Source organism: Haliotis asinina, chromosome 9 (genome assembly GCF_037392515.1).
Source record: "Haliotis asinina isolate JCU_RB_2024 chromosome 9, JCU_Hal_asi_v2, whole genome shotgun sequence".
Taxonomy (NCBI): Eukaryota; Metazoa; Mollusca; class Gastropoda; order Lepetellida; family Haliotidae; genus Haliotis; species Haliotis asinina.
The window spans coordinates 37,759,411-37,781,847 of NC_090288.1; the positions used below are offsets into that span (position 1 = coordinate 37,759,411).

At 40.7% G+C, this 22,437-nt stretch overlaps 2 protein-coding genes across 2 annotated transcripts; both read left to right on the forward strand.

The window, feature by feature from the left end:
• Positions 1-4,010: 4,010 nt before the first annotated feature.
• LOC137296842 (uncharacterized) lies at positions 4,011-7,973 on the forward strand. The gene has a single exon (XM_067828710.1). It carries the CDS (start codon positions 4,033-4,035, stop codon positions 6,811-6,813), a length of 2,781 nt encoding a protein of 926 aa, XP_067684811.1. The 5' UTR covers positions 4,011-4,032; the 3' UTR covers positions 6,814-7,973.
• A 6,075-nt stretch (positions 7,974-14,048) lies between these two features.
• Positions 14,049-16,838, forward strand: LOC137296222 (uncharacterized). Its single transcript, XM_067827961.1, has one exon. It carries the CDS (start codon positions 14,049-14,051, stop codon positions 16,821-16,823), a length of 2,775 nt encoding a protein of 924 aa, XP_067684062.1. The 3' UTR covers positions 16,824-16,838.
• Positions 16,839-22,437: the final 5,599 nt, after the last annotated feature.

Consider the following 22,437-nt stretch of genomic DNA (forward strand, 5'->3'; position numbering starts at 1 on the left):
TTAGTTGTTAAAGTGTTCGCTCGTATGACCAGGTTTTCCCCCAATATGCATACAGCGTGTGACGCCCGTTTATGATTCTTTCCTACCATGATATTGCTGGAATGCCAGTGAAACCGTTGTAGAACTATTTTAGTTGGATCTACACACATACACACACTTGCACACGCAATATCTTGGGGTTTTTTTTGCAAATATCTCATGACCCTCCCCACTTCCTACCACTGACACAACTGTTTGTCATCATATACAAATCGCCATAACATGACCTAAATTTTGCATATTGCGGCGTTCAACAACAAACCAAACAACGAAACAATCCTTTCACTGTTCCTGTAATTTGTACCGTTTACATTCGGGACTGGTGACATATTCATGGGTTGTGGTTGCCGAGGGGTTAGCGTGGCGGCTGTTGCATGACAGATGATATTGTGCTTCAGATGACAAAATATACTACATGGGCTTCATTTGGAAAATAAAGTTTCTCTACTTGAAAGTTCTTTAACTTGACAGATATACTCGATATGGCTAATAGCCTTCTGTTTGTTGTTCACGTGGCAGGAGCAAGTGGAGACGGGAGGATCATCGAAAACTTATCATCGAAAAATTATACACATTTCAGCAGAGATCATGGATGAGTGCAGTTTATATGAAAATATATGACGCTTTTGTAGTCGCTTTTGTAGCTTTTGTAGTCACAAAATAATATTACAAGCATTGAGGGAGGATATTTATTTTCTGTGCATTAGTACATAGAATAAACCTCTACAATTCCAACGCTCATTTTCAATAACTGGGTGCAAATGCTACAGCCGTCATGCTTCTCTCAAACTTCATTAGCAAATGTTTTCAGTATGGTTGAATAATGGTATCACCATGGCCATCATGCATAAAGAGTCCAATAACCCCTTATGTATACTTGATACAGCAGAGGTAATAGGTCAGTTTGAACTATTTGACACTGTCACCCGTTGCTAAAAGCTTACTCTGCAGTTTAACTTACCGCAGTTTGGGTTATAGATATCTAGATATTACAGCATTAAGTTATCGATATTGCTCAAAAAGTTTAATTTTCTGCAAATGCTTAAGGTCATGCACTCTTTTAAGTAAAAGGGTTTGGTCTAATGCCATGTCGCCAGTTTTGAGGAAATGTCCGTGACTAATTTTGAGTTTAACATCGAACAAAGCATAATCTTACCCACACAGTTTGACTGAATACAGTTGAACTTTACATTAATGGTACTTGTCATTATCTGAGGCTTATACTCTCTCTTATGCATAATATATCTCAATTCATAGACAATATTCCATGCGAAGAGATGTAAAAAGTCTGCCAAATTAGGAAATAAATGGCCGATGTATAATGTGATATTCCTTAGTAATTCTGCATTGTAATCTGAAACACGACTTCAACGGAAATAGCAGTTTTTTTCTGTTATTGATTGATGTGTTTGTGTATCAGCTGTAATCTGATTTCATTTCAACTTATATCATGGTGATTATCTGTCGCACACCCGTAATCCCTTTTACACGTTTTGCACATTTTTGGTGGTCAGAGCCCTCTGACTTGGTTGACACGTCATTGTATCCCACTTCCGTAGATATTTGTTCATGATGTTGATCACTGGATTGTCTTGCCCAGTTTCAATCATTCACACACCACGCCACGTAGCTCAGTGCGGCGTTAAACAACCAACCAGTCAGTCAACCAACCAATAATTGTGTCCAGTGTCCTCGTTCCATATATACCAACACGTATGTACATGTACAGTTCAAAGCGTCTCTTTCTGCCTTATGCTCAGTTTCGATGTCCCAGTCATTCTTTGTCCCAACCACGGTAGCAAAACAAAACAAGTTATGACACCACACCTGACACCACCTCCGCAACAGTCCAAAAGAGATTATTTGTTGAAAATTTGAAAGTGATACTTCTTCCAAACCAATTCCAACACTCCTGATAAGCTTGTTGAAAAGATGAGAAAGGATGTCAAAATGGTGTGTAATTTAATGTGAACTTCAAACGTTATTGGATGATGTTCTTAAAGCAAAGGGGTGAGTTATTCCATCAATGGATAAGATCAACAACGACGGCCAGCATGATGGATGGCAGGCTTGAAGTGCTGCTGTTGTTGTTGCTTGAGGTATGAGTTGAGACCCTAAATATTGAGCTGGAAGAGAAATCATACATGAATCACATACCAACCCAGCAACAAGTGAGGAGGGTAAAATACATGGCCTCAAGTTACCTATGCTAAAGGGAAGCATGCGAAAATAACTTTGGCAAGGACTGTACAGATGATCGAGACTTTTGGAGTGAATGGGTTGGGTTTAATTTTACAATAGTCCAGCTATATGGCGACGTTCCGAAAATATACGAGTCTGGACCAGGTATTCCTGTGATCAACAGGATGATCATCGATCTGTGCAATTGGGAACCGATGACGTGTCGACCAAGTCAGAGAGTCCGACAACCGGATCCTGTTAGTCGCTTCTTACGACATGTGTGAGCTGTTGAAGATCAATTCTAACCTTCAAAGGTCGAGATTTATGGATCAAAGAGATTAACTCTAGCCACATAACGATGATACCAAATGACTGTATGCCCCGTCTCTTCTCTCTCTTGCACTCTCTTACTTCTTTCCCACTCCCCTGTCCAACACCGCCCACCCCCACGCCAAAAGGTCATAGGTCAAAGACAGGAAGCCTTCAAGACAACAGACCACGTTATATACTATCCCAACATTACTCTCGGGTGGGCCATCAACCAACAGAGACCATGGATACGTCATCCCACCGTGATCCTAAAAGTGATGAAATAGAACACTCCAGACATCATCTCTGGTAACCTCATCAACACTGTATATTACGTACTAACTACAGAACAGTTGACTTCCTCGAGTTGTTGCTGTATCAGTGACCAATATCCCCATCATGCACACCATCATGCTATTTTGTGAGTATTTATTTTAGTCTGCACTGTGCTGTACTGCTTCATTCTTGCTCGACAATGACACATGTACCGAATTGTCTCATCATGCTGTATCATCGATCCTGACTTGAGTTGTGAAAGAAAAGGATTACTTTGAAACAAACACTTTATGCTAGATTGTCACCTTTAATAATGCAGGATTCAACATTCATATGGACATCGATGATCTACAAGAAAGTTTATCTCTCACGGATATTGACTTAGAGCAACTAACCAGTCTAAAAAAGAGAGACTTGACTGATGTTATACATAGACCTGACAGCTGACCCTGGATGTTGACAGATTAAAGTCATTAAAAGTCGGAGTAGGGGTGAAAGGAAACGAATGTGGAATACTGTTTACACAACCCGCCGTCTACCTTGCAATATCATGTCACCTTCACATTCACGTCTGTCCGTTTGAAAAATTGTATGTTCTAATGTTCTACAAGGTCGGATACAGATGAGAAAAAAGTGCATGCGCGCACTCTTCAGTAAGAGGTGTCTGTGTGCACACATTTCATTTACTTGAGCGTTTCAGTAGTTATTTCATAAATTTTCTAGATAACATAGGGGGTGCGCTCCTGTGCGCGCGAGCACTGGATCCGCCTTGTTGGGACTTGTGTCAAAGGTCGGTGTTACGTGTTACTTGCGTTATTTACTGCATACGATTGTAATCGAGGTTCCATACTGGACATGACTGTGATGCGAGGACCAGTCAATTACTGCATACATGTATTATATAAATCGAGGATATAACTTGATACTCATTGACTAAGAGTGCTGACCAGTTTTGAGGAGGTATGTTTGAAGGCGCAGCTCTCCCCAGTATGCAGTTTTGTTTGAATTGTGATATGAACTGACTGAGGGCAAAGTTGATTAGTATGCGTTTACCCATGTTACTATCTCAAGCACCACAAAATTAACTACACTTTTAAGCAGCGAGGCTATTTTTTACCGAACCGGGTGTACACGTGACCTAAACTGAGTGGACGAGGAAATTGCTGTTTCATATAGCATTGCCAACACTTGTTATCTGTTCGAGATGACTCACAGCGATTGAACAACATGGCGGGGTTTGGTTGCAGTGAGATTGTCTTGCCTGTGCTGCTTGTGCTGCTACTGACAACTGCTTTTGCTGAATCGACTACTGTGGGGAGTAAAAAGGTAGTCCCACCACAGAACCCCATCTTCCACCACGGGAAATGTGAGTTTTTCCTTACGGATTCCAGTATTCCGGATGATCTCGTCGAGGTATTCGAAAACGGTGTCAAAGTGATCAAGTTTAATGTGAAATTCAAAGATTACCACGATGATATTTTAGCTGCGAAAGGTGGCGATATATTTCGCCCTAACCTGTGGATACGATCCCCCAGCGGTCAAGGACTACGGTTGTTAATGTTGGACGACAACTTTGAAATACTGTCGTTGACGTTGCTGGGAATAGGCGTTGTAGAGATTGACGTGCAACTTGACGAGAAGCCATATGGATGCATGAATCATCTGACTTCAGAGGAACGAGTGAACAAGACAAGGACCATACTACTTAATGACTTTCAGTTACCTAACCCAGGTGAGAAGGGAAGTTCCAGTAACACTGAATACATATGCAACATGAGAATTGTCCCAGTTGGGCAAGTGGCTAACTTTGTGTATCACTGTTGCCACATTGATCCAGATGGTAATGAAATTTGTGAAGATATCCATCATGATGTTTGGGTCAATGTTCTTTTGACTTGCATCCTGGTCTTAAAGATATTGGTGGTACTGTATAGTCCGTCATTTATTCCTGAAAATCTCTACAGAAGAAGGTTCATAGCCACAGATTACACTTACCATATCCCCAGCTGTAACAAGAGGATAAGGATTGTGAAGAGTATTGGTGACAAATATCCTCCAGACATACCTCGAATCCCGATCCAGAAACTAAAACGACTGGAAAACCTGAAGAAGTCCATTGACCAAATGCAAGCTGACAGAATATATGAGCTCGACCGTATTCACTTCTCGGTGGAATCAAGGAAGCTTTTGGCAGAGAACTGTGTCCCAGTATCTATGACAAAAATGATATATGACAATATATTTCGCTGCAAAATAAGATCCCTCGATTCTTTGAAACCTTGCTGTAATGCAGGACTGTGTAATATCACTGCGAGCTGTTCTAAAGCTGTTACCTGGTACAAATGTCTGAAATATTTTGCAAAAATGATCCTTCTTTGCCTCCTGATCATCCCATGGATTATAAGATTGATAGTGTATTACTCATACGAGGCAGATATCACAGAAGAGAAGCACCAAGCAGCAAGGCGTCTCCAAGCTGGATTACAGTTTGAAGGGAGTTTCACCCACTACCTAACTCCTCTGCATGGAATGTTTGTAGTGATGTACATCATAGCTTCCACAGATTACCTTACATACGGATGCCTTACAAAAACAATGAAAAATAGATTCAAATTGATCCTCAGAAAATGTCTTCAAGGCATGCGTGAACAGTCGTCTTCGAATGTTTATGGAATGGCGGTTGCTCTTGCACTCGTTCCTTGTGAAAAATTTGGAATACTTGGTTTTCTCCTAGTTCCACTCTACTGGCTTATTCTCATGCCAGTGATGCTCCCCATCTTGGCAGTCTACACATTTCCAGCTCTTAACCTGACCGTTCGTCTGTTTGTGTTTGTATGTCCCGATGTGGTGAAAAACTGCTTAAAGAAGGTTTTTGACTTTCTGAAGACGAAACTTGATTGGAAGGACACAGTGATGTTTAAAGGAAAGCAACGCTGGTCAAAAAGGATAGTGTGCATTCATATTTCCATCATCATTATGTGTCTGTCATCCTTCTGGTCCCTTACATTTCTGTTGATGGAGTGCATATCGTTCTTCGTAGAAGTGGCAGCTTACACTCTTATTGGTATCATAGTCAACTCTGATGCTGCTCTTCAATACATCACTGTCGTATTCCTCATTGGCGTCTATGCCAAAACCTCTTTCGGACGAGTTCATTCAAAATATCTGGAATACCACAACGTTATCCAGGAGCAGTTGCTTAGTAAGAAACAAGATGAAATGAAGAAGACGGCCAGGCAAGATTCTGACGTCCAAGAAAACACCGTATTCCGTATCCACAATCTGAGCACTGACGCTGAGAACAGCCCAGGGATCGAGGTTGAAGTGAAGGAGGGACGTATATTTTGGAAAACAAGGGGTATGCTGGTGTTCCTCAACAGCTTAGATCAACCGTTCACACCACACAAGTTCTTTTTTGAAACAATTGATATGAACTATTTTGGCTGCCCTGGAAAGTTATGGCAGAACACTCTCACTGCCTTTTATGACTTCATGAAGATCATGGTGTTCATATTTTTTGTGTTGGTTGTTGTGCTTGCTTTTGGAACACAGTTTTCCACGACTAATCAGATGTTGGCGACCCTCGCGGGGGGATTTGTGCCCTTTGTTTTCCAGAACTTTTTCATGAAAGGATCAGGCTCATTTACCATTGACACAGAAAGTATCCAGTTTGTCGCAGAGTTTAACAACACTATTGAAAGGTACACACAGAAATGGCCCATTGCTGATAAAAGTCTCTTTGTGTCACTTTCTGAATCAGATGCTGCAGTAAATATCAATGAGGAGGGATTTGTTGGTGGTGACGAACAGGCGAATCGAGATGGCAATGAGGGAAATAGGGACGCTTCGTCACTCACCCATAGATCTGTTGATGTTATAGTTCAAATGGAACACCCTAAGCACGTTGAAGTTCTTATTGGTGATGTAAACAGGACCAGTGCATCTTGTAAACTGACAGAAGACTTCAACAATCAGACCGCGCAGGGTTTACAGTTTGGCATGGTGTAGTTTTCAGTGGTTATGGATGAGTTTAGTTTTACGCCGCAATATCGAGGGCACCAGAAATGAGCTTCACGTACTGGGCTGAACCCGGGTTTTCGGCGCGAGCTTTAACCACTGGGCTACTCCACCGTCCCTCTGTAGCTATGAGTAGCTATATTATTGTTATAACGTCATACTTCATCGATATGCAGGGGAGGTGGGGTAGCCTAATGGTTAAAGCGTCCGTAAACCTGGGTTCGATTTCCCACATGGGTACAATGTGTGAAGCCCATTTCTGGTGTCGCTCGTTGTGAGAGTGCTGAAAGCGGCGTAAAATGCTACTCACTCACGCATGGGCATGCAGCACCAGTGTGCATGAACAGCAACAATGTCTTCATGCTGTTTGTATACTTCTTTCTGAACATGAGAATCTGTAACGTGTGAGTGAGTGAGTGAGATCTTTGTACCACATGACCGGGGGAGGGCGAAAAGGGGGGGGATAGCAATTTTGAACATGGCGATATAATAAACAAATATGGGAAGGATAGGGAGTGGTGGGGTGGATTTTATAGTTGAGATAGAGGGGCGTCTTTGTGCTTAAACAAGGATGCATTACATCTGCGCTCTAGACCTTTAGTTTGCAGCGTCTCAGCGCAGTTTTGACCTCAGTAACCGTTCGATAACGTTTGTATTTAAACAAGACCACTTTGTTTAATAAGACAGACTTTCAAGTGTATACTTTCTTTTTATTGCCTGGTAGTCGTATTGTTAGTCATGATTGGTTGATATTTCGAGTTTGTCTAAACTTCTATAGACAGACGCTGCCTTCAGGTTTTGTCTGCTGAATATAGTGAGATGTATGGTCGCAATGTAGTGTAGGCTATAGATTTATTCCTTGTAGTTTTCAGTGAGAGCAGTTGACTAAAACACCCGTAAAATGTAGATATCAACTGAAAGTGCTGTGCAGAATTATAAGGATATAATCATATTTGCTTATTTCCTTGACATGTCACCGATCTGAATATTCTTGGTGGGTATTTTGCATGATAAAGGGATCATGGTCTCAAGACACACGACAGAGACAAATCCTGGACATTCGTGAGTGTGAGGAGGTATCACAGCTTGTACATTTCTTGTATTTATAGTTGAATGTAATCCGTGTACATAATTAAAAGTCTTTTTCTTCATTCTTTTATTCATCGTAATTTATTACTTTGCGATAAGTTATATTGCTAACTATTTGTGACAGCTCCTATACTAAGCGTGCTCACTGTAAGGCTATGTCAGACTGGACCGCCCGTGCGTATAATTCACACTTGCGGAACATATATAATAGTCCATGACGTCATTGGGATATCCCCTCAATTTTAACTTCATTGAAAAAAGAGTTCCGGTGAAAAATTACGACAATGTCGCAAAATTTCCAAATTTGCGACAGCTTTGCGACAGTTTCGAAAATATGTCTCATCTTATTTCTACGACTATCGTAACTACTGGTGTAAGTTCTTACGATCAAGCTAAGAGCGCTTCGAAAATCTGGGTCCAGGACTTTCCCAGCTGAAGTGGTGTGGTAAGTATTAATCACGTCGGAAAGCACTAGTAAATCTCCAAATCAGCATTATCATTACGGTTGTATCATTATGGCAAGTTTTGTGAATTATTGTTCAAAGCATAAAGATACATTTCTTTAGAACAATGCAGGTGCTTGCACTAATATGTTAGCAAGCAGCTGATTCTTTAAGAAGTAATACTTACTTCGCATCAAAGGTTTAGACTATCAAGTGAAAATGTAGCCATTTACTTCTGGCAATCTTTCTAAACTGAATTTTGCAAAATATCCAATACTGTTTAAAGGAACTGTTTACATATGATTTGGTGTCTTATAAACAAATTCCTAACGTTGAAAGAGCATTGTCATGAGTCTATAAATGGTAAAAATTCTTACCAAAACTTTACACCAAAACGCAGCTGTTCACATGCACGATATATGGACATACTTTTCAGCAATGTGATACATTATCCTCGTGCAATTCATCTGTATAAGGCTGCTGATGGCTTCTCCAAGTTAGTGGAGAAATTAATCTTCGATGTAGCCAACATACACAAAAATGACATAGTTTATAGTGAGTGTTTTAAGTGACTCTAAACCTTTGATGGGAAGTAAATAATGTTGAATGATGATGTTTTATGTTAACACTACAGATGAAGTGTGCAGCCTGAATGATGTCCGCATGTACAATGTATTGGATTAACAATAGGCGATTGAGAACACTGAACAACTGGAACACACCAATTCTGTCAGACACATCTCATTCAAAGCATACCTGTCATGCATGACGGAAATGTACTTCACAAATTTGTCTCGTGGAGAATCGAATCGGGGCTTCGGTGTGACGAACGAACACTTTAACCACTAGGCTACGCCAATGATGGATTAAAACAGCTTGTGTAGCATGTATGTACACAAAGAAAGTCGAAAGACACTAAACACATCCAAAGCGACTAACCCGGAGGCCGTGCTGTGAATAGTTTAAAAGAGGCTGCATCGGAGATAGATAGAAACATCTCTATGAAGAGGTTACTATCGGTCGTAGAAGAATATGTACGAGATAAAGTCACCATAGTTTGTGAGATAAAAATCGGCGAGAACATCTCTTTCCTGATAAAGACATTTGCAAGACATTTGCATTATTTTCTCATAAACTGAGAAATTCGATAGGAGACAAGACAGAATTAAACTGGACTGATGCGACAAAGTCTAAAAAACACAGTCTAAAATCTCCACCAAAACATCTAAAGTTAAATCTTCCATCTCAGTTCAAGAAGAAAAACAGTTCACTGACGTTTCTTTTAGTGGTACGTGTAAAGTTCGGGTTTCTAGAGTCTTCTTTTGTTTTGAAATTTGGAGTTGCCAATGATGGAGTCCGGGACGTGACGACTGTTAAAACAGTTGAGTGGCAACGTGCCTTTATGCGACACACTTGACAAGTAACGCCTCCTCGTTGTTGAACTGAAAAAAGCAAACAAACTTGGTCATTCCGTACAAACGTATTTCCGCAGAAGAGATTATCGCTGAGTTTCACCCGGGTGGTGGGAAAGCGTTCACCCGTCACGTCTAACACCCGAATTCGATTCCCCACAAAGGTACAGTGCATGAAGCCTATTTATAGTGTCCCCCGCCCTCATATTGCTTGGATATTGCTAAAAGCGGCATAAAAGTAAAATCAGTCACTCAGTCACTGAGTTTTACCATGTTAGAATCTTGAACACATGATTTAGCAACAGTTTTGTCGCTTGTTAGAGACCGCTTCAACATAAAAGATCTGACACAGATCTGACACAGTACACGTCACATACACGTATGTGGTGCCCTTAAGTGCACAATGGTAACATGTACAGGACAAGGAATACTTTGTTCGTTATATTTACAGGTAATAACACAGGTATAGTGTTAGGAATATAAATAAACGTCTAGATAACATGGCGTGGATAGAATTAACTATTTCTATATATTCTTTTGTTTTAAACTTATGCTATTGTCCAAATGACAAAAGGTCACCTGTCCCTTTTCGATAATGACATTTTGATTCGAAGTTGAAACGTCACAATAAAGTATATGTAAACCTCTTGTACAAACGTCTCTGCTGATGCATTATCATACGTACACACCAAAAATGTTTACATGAAGACAAAGGTACAAAAAAGACAAATAAAATTCTCTTAAGAGCAAAAGCTGAAATTGCCTTTTTTCCATACTATGACCGTTTAGCATGTATCATTTTATTTCAGAACAGATTCTATACACAGGAATTATGAAAATAAATCTACAATAAAAGCGGAGAATGCAAGATTAAAGAACAAAATAAACACAAAAAGATTCATGTTAACTAAAAAGTTCGACAAGATTAAATAAGTCGACCGCCATATGCCAACTAAACAAGCAAAGGAGAAGTCGCTGGAGCAATTTTAATCCATTGTGATCACTGGGTGACACTTATGTGAAAAGACGGTAATGATTCCGTAGAATACGAGGGTGTTAGTGGTGCTGAACTATAAACACAGTTTAATAATATCTTGATACAATACAAGTCGTCGTTCTGTTCCGATTTCATAACAGATTTCAGGTTTATCAACAAACTTGGGTTCCAAGTTTCACACTTATAAGTTATACAATGTTCTATGTATTGTTTGCAAAGATCAATGCAATGTAATCGTCCGTCACATGTCTGTGATCAGTAGATACAAAACATAACAATGTGATCACTTAAGGTATACCGTCGCGTTTTCAAAGGATTGTTTTAACTGTCCACGTTCCCAGAGTCGTACGTGCTGGAATGTAAACTCGATATGACAATTTCCTATCTTCGTTAAAAGACTTGTCATTTTTTTTACTGTTTTATCGACCAAGCAGGGTGTGGATATTGTCCTTTTTTTTCTTTGCTCCTTTGTTTGTTTGTTGTTAATACTGCTATTCTATGGCGGCGGTCTGAAAAAAAACCGAGCCTCGACCTGCCAATCCAGTGATCAACAACATGAATTTCCGGACCCCAACATATATAATATTTGGATGGAAGGAAACAAGGATCGACTTGAGATGTCTCTACATCTTTCCAACCTGAAAGTAAGTAGCGTTTGAATTGATTTTTAAAAAAGCAGCAGATGCAATTGTGTTAGGTGTCAGGACCCCTACAGGGCGAGAATGGTTATTATATTACAACCTGAAACAGATATACGTACAATATTACTTTATCAACCTTCTGAGTTTTATTAATTCGTGAGATTCTCAAATGTTTAATGTCACATCGTTGACGTCCAACACAGTTTAAACGCCCCCCCCCCCCCACCCCACCCCACCCCCACCCTCCCCTCTCCAAAAAAAACCCTACTTGTAAAGTTATTTTAGACGGTATATTTTAAAATATTTGAAAGAATTTCAAGTTCCGATTGTATATCTTACTAATGAGTAGACGCATTCCCCTTAACATTCACCAAATCATAACTGACAGGTTTTCTTTTTACCCGCTACGACCGTACAATTATATGGATGTGCTCAGTTAACGTAAATAATTTCGCAAAGTCATTGAAACCATTTGTAACGTAAGGAAATATATTATTCATGAGTACTAACATGTATATGTTATGGTCAGATTGTGAATTCAATCACTTCGCGAAATGACAAAGAGTGTAATCCATTTCGCGTCATTTCATTTGATCTATATGTGGTGGACAGAGGTTTGTGAGGTGTGGCTGCTCAGCAAGTGTCAAACTGGTGGAAATGCTTCAAAGCCAAGTTGAAGGTGTCAACCTGGTGGAAATGCTTCAAAGCCAAGTTGAAGTGCAACAGTCGCTGCCACAAAAGCTTTAACTGTTAGTGACAATAAGTCATGTTGAAATTGTGATCCACTTTCGTAGACTACGTTAAGTGAAATTCAATGAAATTACTGAAGTATATGGAATGTTGTTACCCCGAATGGCGCGAAATTGCTGACCCCCATATTAGTCGTTTCTTGAAATGCGTGAAAAGTTTAGTCATTTCACGAAATGAAGGATTTCACAATCTGGCAGTATCATATTTAGTACGTCCCTCGAAAAAACCCCAGAAAATCTGTAAACAAATCGTAACAAAACAATGACCGGCCTTGTCACTCGTCACCACTTACACTTTCCTGTTACCTCCAAGAACATTCGTCACCACTTTTCAGTAACCCCCAAGAAGACTGCATTCGTCACCACGGGTCCCTTTCCATAACGTCCAAGGAGACAAATACGACAAACCAATAAGAATGCGCGGAATGGTTGCGATGCTTTTATGAAAATAAACCCTACTACTTAATTAAATCGTTCATGGCATTATCTTATATTATTGTTTAAAAATCATTAAAAATATATATCGTGATATTGAAAATATTAAGAACATAGTTAATGCCAAGTGTTTGATAAGTATCATGCAAATGACGGTGAGATTCAAATACACGAATGTGCGTTTGTTGACATAACGGCGCTCACTGGTTCAGATCTATTTCAGGCGATCTTGCGGGCTTGTTGTGGGGATTGTACGTGCGCTTCTTTTCTTAAATGTAATTATCTCCCCACAACAGACTGTATCCGAGTACTATATAAAGGGATCTTTTTATTCAGTACTGGGGTTGGGTCTATACACCACGATATGTCTTTCTAGCAGTGTTTCTAAACGATACAAGCCCCTGTGGAGTGCAACACGAATGTTCACTTTGAGCATATATTCGTCATTTTTGAGTTTCTGCTTTGGGATTTAACGTGGAACTACGCTTGTCGTAAGAGGCAACTACTGGGAAAATCTGATCAAGTTCGCTGACTTGGTTGACGCATGTTCTTGTACTCTTATAGCGTAGACCCATGTCATCACTATTTACGGACCGCCGTCATAAAGCTATATAAAATGCCTTGTTATAAACAGTAAACAAAACAAACGATACACATAAGTCGTATTGAAACAAGAGCCCAGATGTTCCCCGCATATGCGTGACATGAACAATAGCGCAGGGTTTAGGCCAAATGCGCGAGGGCAGGCAGCTGTGCGTCTATAATCAGGTTATAGGTTTCCTGATCGCATCTGTGCTTGTGTAATAAAATTCAATGCTTGAGCCATGACACTTTCCTGGCTCGATGTGAGCAGTCACATATTTAACACAGACGTAAATGCTAGCATGCAACCCTTTCGATAGATAAATGACGTAGGCTTTTGTTGTTCTCAGTGTGCTAAACGTGTTGCCATACAATACCCCGAGTCATTGAGTTTCTGTACGATGTATATAAATAGATTCTTGTCATAAAGTCGCTCGCTATGTACGTAACAGAAATGGATTTACGTTCTTTCATCGTGTTCAATGCATTCCCCCGAAGTGATGTGAGAGGTTTAACATTTCACACGTGAAGAGGAGTTTCACTTCTCGACCTGAAGGATGCTCGACTGTAAGCCACATCGTACAGTTAATACTCTTCCGTCTACCTCTCGCCAAACAGGAAATTTGTCATAAAATCGGAAGATAACACTTCCTCAGTGTGAACAGTGATATATTTAACCCACATATAAATGCTACCATACAGCAACACTTTCAATAGAAAGTGACGAAGGATTTTGTTGTAATGTGCCACGTGTGTTACCTTACAACACCCCAAAACAACACTTTCAATAGAAAGTGACGAAGGATTTTGTTGTAATGTGCCACGTGTGTTACCTTACAATACCACGAGTCACTGGTGAACATCAACAGAAGGACAACATGGCGGCGTTCTTGTGTGTGTACGTTCTCTGGTCAGTGTTGTTATTTGACTCTGTCCTTGCGGCAACGACAGCAGCACCAAACATTACAAGCAACGTTGGAGAAAGCACAACAGTGTCCCTTTCTACAACCTCCAAGCGAACAAGGATGTACATTGGTGTACAATGTGAACTCATTCCTTCAGATTCCAAACTTTCTGACAAGCTCAGCGAAGCTAAGAAAAGCGGCACGAAACTGATCAAGTTTAATCTGAAAATAACAGGTTCTCCTGGTGATATGTTCACGGCGAATGACAGTGATTTGTTTCGTCCGAATCTATGGATAAAGACTGCTAGTACTCAAGGACGAAGTTTGTTGATGTTGGATGACAACTTCCAAGTTCTGTCTTTGTCGTTGCTTGGGATAGGAGTTGTTACCGTGGACGTGGAACTTGACGAGAAGCCTCATGGATGTGTGACTCTTTTGACAACCGAGCAACGAGTAAATCTGACAAGGTATTTAGTGACTAATGATTTCCGTTTACCTGGGCCAGGTGAGAAGAGTCTGAGTCTGAGCAAGGATGAACTCATTTGCAACATGCGAATAGTTCCTGTGAGTGGAAGGGCTAACTTTGTTCATAAGTGTTGTCACACTGATGCAGATGGTAACACCTCCTGTGAAGATATTCATCCAGATATATGGATCAATGTGCTTCTGACGTGCATATTGATCATCAAGGTATTGGTTGTCCTATATAGTCCTTCATTTATCCCAGAAACTTTTTACAGGGATAAATACACTGCAACAGATTATGCTTATCCAATTCCTGGACATAATGAGAGAATTGGGATTGTGACGACCTCTCAAGACGATGTCTATCCAAGTGGAATCCCTCGAATCAGACTTAGTCAGCTTACAGGATTAAAATCAGTAAAGGAGTCTCTCAACAAACTTCAGGCTGACAAAATATATGAAATCACCAAGATTCACCTCTCCGTGGAAGCTGGGAAACTTTTGTCCGACAATTACGTGCCTGTTTCTGTCGTGAAAATGATATATGACAATGTGTTTCGCTGCCAGATCAGGAGAATCCCTTTCCTGAAATCATGTTGTGATGCTCCACTGTGTGACTTTATAAATAGTTGTAAAGTCTTCACCTGGTTCCGGTGTATGAGAGTATTTGGTCAACTAATCTTGTTGTGTCTACTAGCTGTCCCATGGATTATCCGACTGATTGTGTATTACACATACGAGTCCGACATAACAGAAGAGAAACGGCAAGCTGCTGAACGCTTGAAAACTGGAATGCCGTTTGACCGCAGCTTTATACTGTATTTTACCCCACTCCACTGGATATTTCTTGTAGTATATACAATTGTCCTGATTGATTTCTTTGTATATGGAATCCTCAAACAATCTATGAAAAGTCAGTTAAAGTTCATTCTGAGAAATTCGTTGCAAGGTATGCATGGAAGGTCTAATTTTAGTGCCTATGGGTGGACGATTGCCCTTGCACTTCTCCCCTTCAAGAGATTTGGATTACTTGGTTTTCTTCTGGTTCCACTATACTGGATCCTCCCCCTGCCTATTGTGATCCCCCTTCTGGCTTTCTACACATTCCCAGCTCTTAATTTCAGCATCCGACTCTTCATATTTGTTTGTCCCCATAGCGTTGTCAACTCGTTCAAGAAACTGTTTAATTTCATGAAGCGAACATTACATTTGAAGAATATAGATGACGAGGAGTTTCGGGGAAAAGATGAAATGTCAACAACCAAACTTTTCATTCATCTCTTTATGATAATCATATGCCTCACATCCTTCTGGTCCCTTACGTTCCTGCTGATGGAGTGCCTGTCATTCTTTGTGGAAGTTGGAGTGTACACTCTCATGGGCATCATTGTGAATTCCCTAGCCACTATGAAATATGTTACTGTAGTATTTCTCATAGGATTGTATGCTAAAACGTCCTTTAATGAAGTATACGAGAAGTATCTGGCCTACCACAAGGTCATCAGAGGTCAGTTGCTCACCATGAAACACGATGAAATGAAAATTGTAGGTAGAGTTGATGCTGATGTGCAGGAAAACACAGCGTTCCGCGTCCAGAGCTCCGATGTTGCTGGTGGAAGCTCTTCAGGATTTGGACTAGACATGAAGGATGGAAGTCTAAGATGGAAGACAAAGGGTCTTCTTGTGTTCCTCAACAACGTGGATCGTTCCTTCACACCAGAAAAGTTCTTCTTTGAGACAATAAAAATGAATCACGATGGTTGCCCTGGGAAATTGTGGAAGAATACCTTAGCTGCATTTAACAGCTTCATGAAGATCATGGTGTTCCTACTTTTTGTAGTGCTTGTGGTGCTTGCCTTTGGAACCCAGCTCTCCACCACAAACCAGATGCTGGCTACTTTGGCGGGAGGATTTATTCCTTTTGTGTTTAGGAAGTTCTTTGCGAGTGGCTCTGGCTCATTCACCGTTGATACAGAGAACATTCAGTTTCTGTCAGAATTCAACAGAACCATCGCAAACTATACACAGAAATGGGCTGTTGCTGATAGAAACCTCACGGTTTCAACTGATCAGATGTATCCCACAAAGACGGAAGGAGGTGTAGCCGAAGATGTGGGTAACGACAACGCGAACATGGGACACACTGAGGAGACTGAGGGCACTTCAACACTAACTGACAGACACGTCGACGTAATAGTAATAATGGATTCCAACAACGACGTTGTGTTGGAGCACGTCGATATTGAGATGCGAGAGTCAAAGTTTGATAAAGAATCGTGTTAAGTGTTTCTTCCTAAACCAATCACGACTGGAATAGTGTAGTATGGTTGCCACCTCAGATACAACCGAGCACCGTTGTCTCAATATTTACGGGACCAGGAACAAAACATATCGCCTTATCCGAATATCGACACATCCGAGTTAGGCATATGCAGTATCGGACTTTGAAATGCCCTTATGATCCAATGATTTGTCTTTCTTCAAGAATGAAGCGGGTTTGTGTTGTTTTAAGTCAGGATATTTCTAAGATTTCATAAAATTACAACATTAAGATTTGATTGTACTGAATTTTGACTGAATTCGTTTAGGACCCCCATGCTAGGTGCAGAAAAAAACACGAGGTAAACAATTCATTTTAAAAGTGACGAATTCCGGTTTTAGTGGGGTTGCTTAGTGGTTCTCTTCTGGTTAGTCTTCTCTGTTCCCCTCAAAGGAGCGGAGGGGTAGTCTAGTGGATGAAATGATGGCTCATCACACGGAGGTACCAGTTCGACTGGCCACATGAGTGAAATGTGTTAAGACCATTTGTGGTGTATCCCGCTGATATTGCTAGACTATTGCTTGCAGCAACGTCAAACTCGACTTACTTACTCACCTTTCCCGTGAGCATCAGCTGTGAAATAGTTGAGTTGACGTGGGTTTGGGGGACTTTTCTAGGAATGGTGTCGGGGGTGGCCATCAGGGAATGTGGATAGAATGATATTGTGTGTGTGAAGAACTTTCGCTGTGAACGACAAATGTGATGTACATCTTCTATATTGCTCTCTAGAAATGATTTGAAAACTGACTTAAAACTGGTCGACACAAGGAAGCTGATATGCAACTCTTCTTAATCGAGCTATGTCCTCACTGCCTGTTTGTATTTCCCTTTCACGTACAAAAGTACACAACCATTAACCAATTGTGCGAAGCTTGATTCTGTTCATACACACTTAGACCATATGCATTCTTGTCTTTGCGTCCTAAGTCATAAGTTACTCACTTACTTGTGACGACGAGCTCCGAATCCACAGCCATGCTGTCTTGTTACCGATACAATCAAATGAGTGCTTACTGATGCAATCAAATGTCTACTTACTGATATAATCAAATATGCACTAAATGTATATGTATTACCGCACTGTACAGTTTTACGGTTATTCTGTAAAGATCCCCTGGCATGATGTTATGTCAGTGATATCACTGAATATTATTGATTAAATTTTGCGATTTCAGTTTCTGGTTACAATTAGCACGATTTTCCCTTTCCTTGTGCATTTGTCTATTTAGTAGGCAATGTGGTAATCAAACGGTATAATTACCAGTGACTGCTCAGGAGAAATCAGCGTTAAGTCGGAACCTTGACAGAAGACACCATCTTTGATACTCTTCAAGTATACATTACGTTCCAATAAAGCCCACTCAACATCTCTCCACTCCGCTACTCTCCTCTCCACTCCACTGTATTTCACTCCACACCGCTCCGCACCACACCACTCCGCTCGCACCATACCACACACCTACCTCCGCTCCACACCTCTCCACTCCGCTCTGCTCCACTGCATTTCACTCCATACCGCTCCTCTTCACACCACTCCGCTCGCACCATACCACTCACCTACCTCCGCTCCATACCACACCACACACCTCCCTCCGCATTTCATCTCTCCACTTCATTACTCTGCACTCCGCTCCACACCATTCCATTCCACACCACACCCCTCTGCTCCTCTCAACACCACATCCTTCCGCTCCACACCAATCTACTCCACGCCATGGTAAGACACGTGCTTCCGCAGTAGACACATGTCTTTGATGTTGACATTGTAGATCAAAGGTGAAGGGCATCTGCAGCTAGGGTGTGCCTGCCTGACATTAGCTCAAAGGTGCGTGAGGTCAAACTCGCTGACACATTATAACTCGCTGACACATTACAGCATCCGTGACCGAATGATGTTTTGCCTTCATGTTTCACTTCATTTGAAACATCACTTAGATGAGTTTGAAAATCCGAGTTAGAATGGTCTTCACCGATCCATATGTACATATCGTTAGAAGCGTCTAACGGGAGGTAAGGCTGTCTTGGTGGACAAATGTCATCGTACCACAGTTGGGTACTGTTGATCGACTACTTACAGACCGCCGCCATATAGCTGGAATATTGCTCAATGCGGCGTAAAACTAAACTCACTGACAAATATCATCCTCTAAATGATGTAACTATTTGATTTAATGTTAATTACTTTACTCACTTTTTCAATGAATCTTTATTGCTTTAATAATTATTTATGTATATGTGTAACGGTTTGTGACGTTCTTACATTAATTTTGTGTACCGGTGACAAATGTCCTGAAGTGGCAATTTACATAGGTTAAGTAAAATAGCAGATTTTACATATACATGTGGTCGGTCTAATGATGGTTAATAATATCTTAACTCATTATTCATGTATTGTATACTGAACAACAAAAGAATCGCAACTGTTTTTATTTAGTTTTAAAACAGAAGACATAACATGAACGCTTACTTTTGTGAGATTTCATTTTTTCGAAACTTGCGTTTCTTTTGCTGTTTTGTATATTTTATCCCATGTATGATGTTGTAAGGCTGTTGTAACGTCGTGTAACGTATGTTTTATATTCGTCTTCAATAAATCTTCTCTTATCGTTAACTGATGTTCGCATCTTTATTTCTGGGTGTGTGCTGGCTTGTGTGAGTAAGTGTATGGGTAAACGCCACTGTAGGCGCATTGCTCCATCAATATCATGGTAGAGAAAATAATAGATTAATGTGTTTTATTTACTGCTGGGGCTGTGTATTGGCAACAAAATTGTATTGCAATATACTGCTATATATTGGGAGCTGAGTGGTGCTACTTATGCATGTCAATCCTTTTTTCTACAATGTAAACCCCTAAACATATATGTTATGGTTCTGATAACAGCACACAGAATTAGGGTACACAGTCATGGTTGCCATTTTCCTTTTTATACAATTTACAGCGTTAAAGAGTGATATATTTGCAAAAATGACCCCATGAAAAAATCACTAGCCAGTCAGACGAGTGACTGGAGACTCACTGACCGTCTGGATATTTACTAGCAATGGGCTAGAGAGCCAGTGGCTATTTCGCACACTGACTCTCCACCTCTTTTTTCACACCCATGTACTACAACAGAGAATCGACCCTGTGCGTCACTAACAAACGCATTAACCATTAGGCTACATAACCACAGCACTTGAACAAAACTAGTATTACCTACCTTAACTTACAGAAATCGGTTTAACTTGCAGAATGTGTCATAAAGTATTGGATGGTTAAAATGGCAGGTGTCTAATAAGTTCCAGGCCTTTAATAAGCGTCAGGGGCAAAAGCAGCGTTTTAAGGATTATGCGCCCGGCCTCTAAGAGACGGGTTCGTTTTGTTTTATTAATGTATTCCCCCTTGATCCGAAAATAGATTTATTAAGGAATGCTCCCTTTAGTTATAACTTCCTCTCCACATTGACGTGTTGATGGACATTGTGGACATTAAGTAATCATCGAAGCTGCAATCAGGAGGTTTCATGTGCATATATATGAATATGTATGAGATCCGGTGAGAAATTAATAAGCGCCGGGTGTGGAAGTCTGTTGAAAAAATGACTGCCCGTGCGCTAATTAGAGGAAATACTTGGCATTCTGAGAGTGATTCTCGTGGCAGACCAGTTTTCCAGGTTTTGACACAACCTTTTCCAGTGACAAAAATAAGTGCATATACCGTATTTCCTCTAATAAACGCCAGGAGTAAAGCAGCACATTGAGAATTACAGAAATTAGACCTAGCAACCGCAAAGGCTTTGCGCTTATTTGAGAAAATGCGGTATTAATACCATCGCGTGTCTTTTTAGGAGACGAGTAACGCCTGAAATGAATCCTTGATCATGGATGGCGTGACTATGGACAGGTTTGGCACACCATTCAGGCTAACAGTGGATATGGTACACTACATGTTCCAGGTCAGATACCTATAAACTAGAAGAACAGTGTGGGGTAGCCTAATGGTTAAAACCTCCGATTCCCCACATGGGTGCAAAGTGGTAAGCCGATGTCTGGTGCCCCCTGCTGTGATATCACTGAGAGGGAGTCATCGTATAGTTCAACATCAGATGATCCTTTGAAAATGGATAAGGAATATGCAGGACAATCCGAGCGTGTGTCACACGGAGTCCAGTAGTGAGTGAGTGAGTGAGTTGAGTTTTACGCCGCACTCAGCAATATTACAGCTATATGGCGGCGGTCTGTAAATAATCGAGTCTGGACCAGACAATCCAGTGATCAACAACATGAGCATCGATCTGCGCAATTGGGAACCGATGACATGCGTCAACCAAGTCAGCGAGCCTGACCACCCGATCCCGTTAGTCGCCTCTTACGACAAGCTGAGTCGCCTTTTATGGCAAGCATGGGTTGCTGAAGGCCTATTCTACCCCGGGACCTTCACGGGTTCGGAGTCCAGTAGTCTGCTAACTAGCTGAAACTGAGTAATGCAACAAAATTGCCTCGGTACTTTGCTTCTCATACTGCACAAATGTCTCAACTAATGTTTTGATAATTGGATGTTTATGGGCACTAATTACCAACAATTAACCTTTCTATAATTGCATGTCCTTTCTGAAATATATTATACTTGGGATTACGCCTTCTTAGTAAAGCGCGGATTCTAGTACTTTCGAAGGGTTGAATCCCATTCGGGGTTCGAGCCCACACTCTCATGTAAGGTCAAACACCTACTCGCCAGCATAAAATATTAAGAAGTCAGACAGCTCAGCCACCCCGGCTTCCGTCTTACACAAAGGGTGTGGATTCTAATACCGGACGAGACTAAACGCAACAACAGTACTAGAATCTGCACTTTACTAAGAAACTGTAATCCCAGTTATTACATATATGTATGTTTCAATTCACGCTTTCTAGATGGCAGTGTGTATTCAATAATACCCATGCCCTTTCTCCACAAACGTGACGTGATTCAAGCGTGCCATACCTCTTGATAAAATTAAAGTTCCCATATTAACGAACGGACTTGGTTCACACCTCACCCTATTCCATTTGCGTAGATCGATGATCATGATGTTAATCACTGGATTGTCTAGTCCAGATTTGATTATTCACAGACCGCCGCAACGTCGCTGCAATCACTGGGGCTTGTAACGCTAAAACTGGTTACATGTGGTGTCACAGACGAAGGTCATAGCACTATATAAAATTCGTGACAATAAATTCATTGATGGCAGTTTTAGTGTTACAAGCCCCTGTGGCAGGAATATTTCTGAATGCGGCATAAGACAACAAACACCCATATATGTTGTATGTTATCGTTGACGTTTATACATCAAGCATGGGTATCTTTTACCACTAGTATGTTTTGCATATTTGTGCATGGTAATGTTAATACAACTAGGCCGAATAACTAGACTATTTCACTCTTTTGCGAGTCTTCCTGATCATATACATATAGCTCACTAGCGTGCTAGAGGAACGTAATAGGGAGTTACCGTTCTTGAGTATTCTTCAATGGAAAAAGATATGTTTTTCTTTGTCATTCTGGAATGAGTTTTGTGCTGTTTCAGCATTGGATTCTAAAACCGGTTTCTC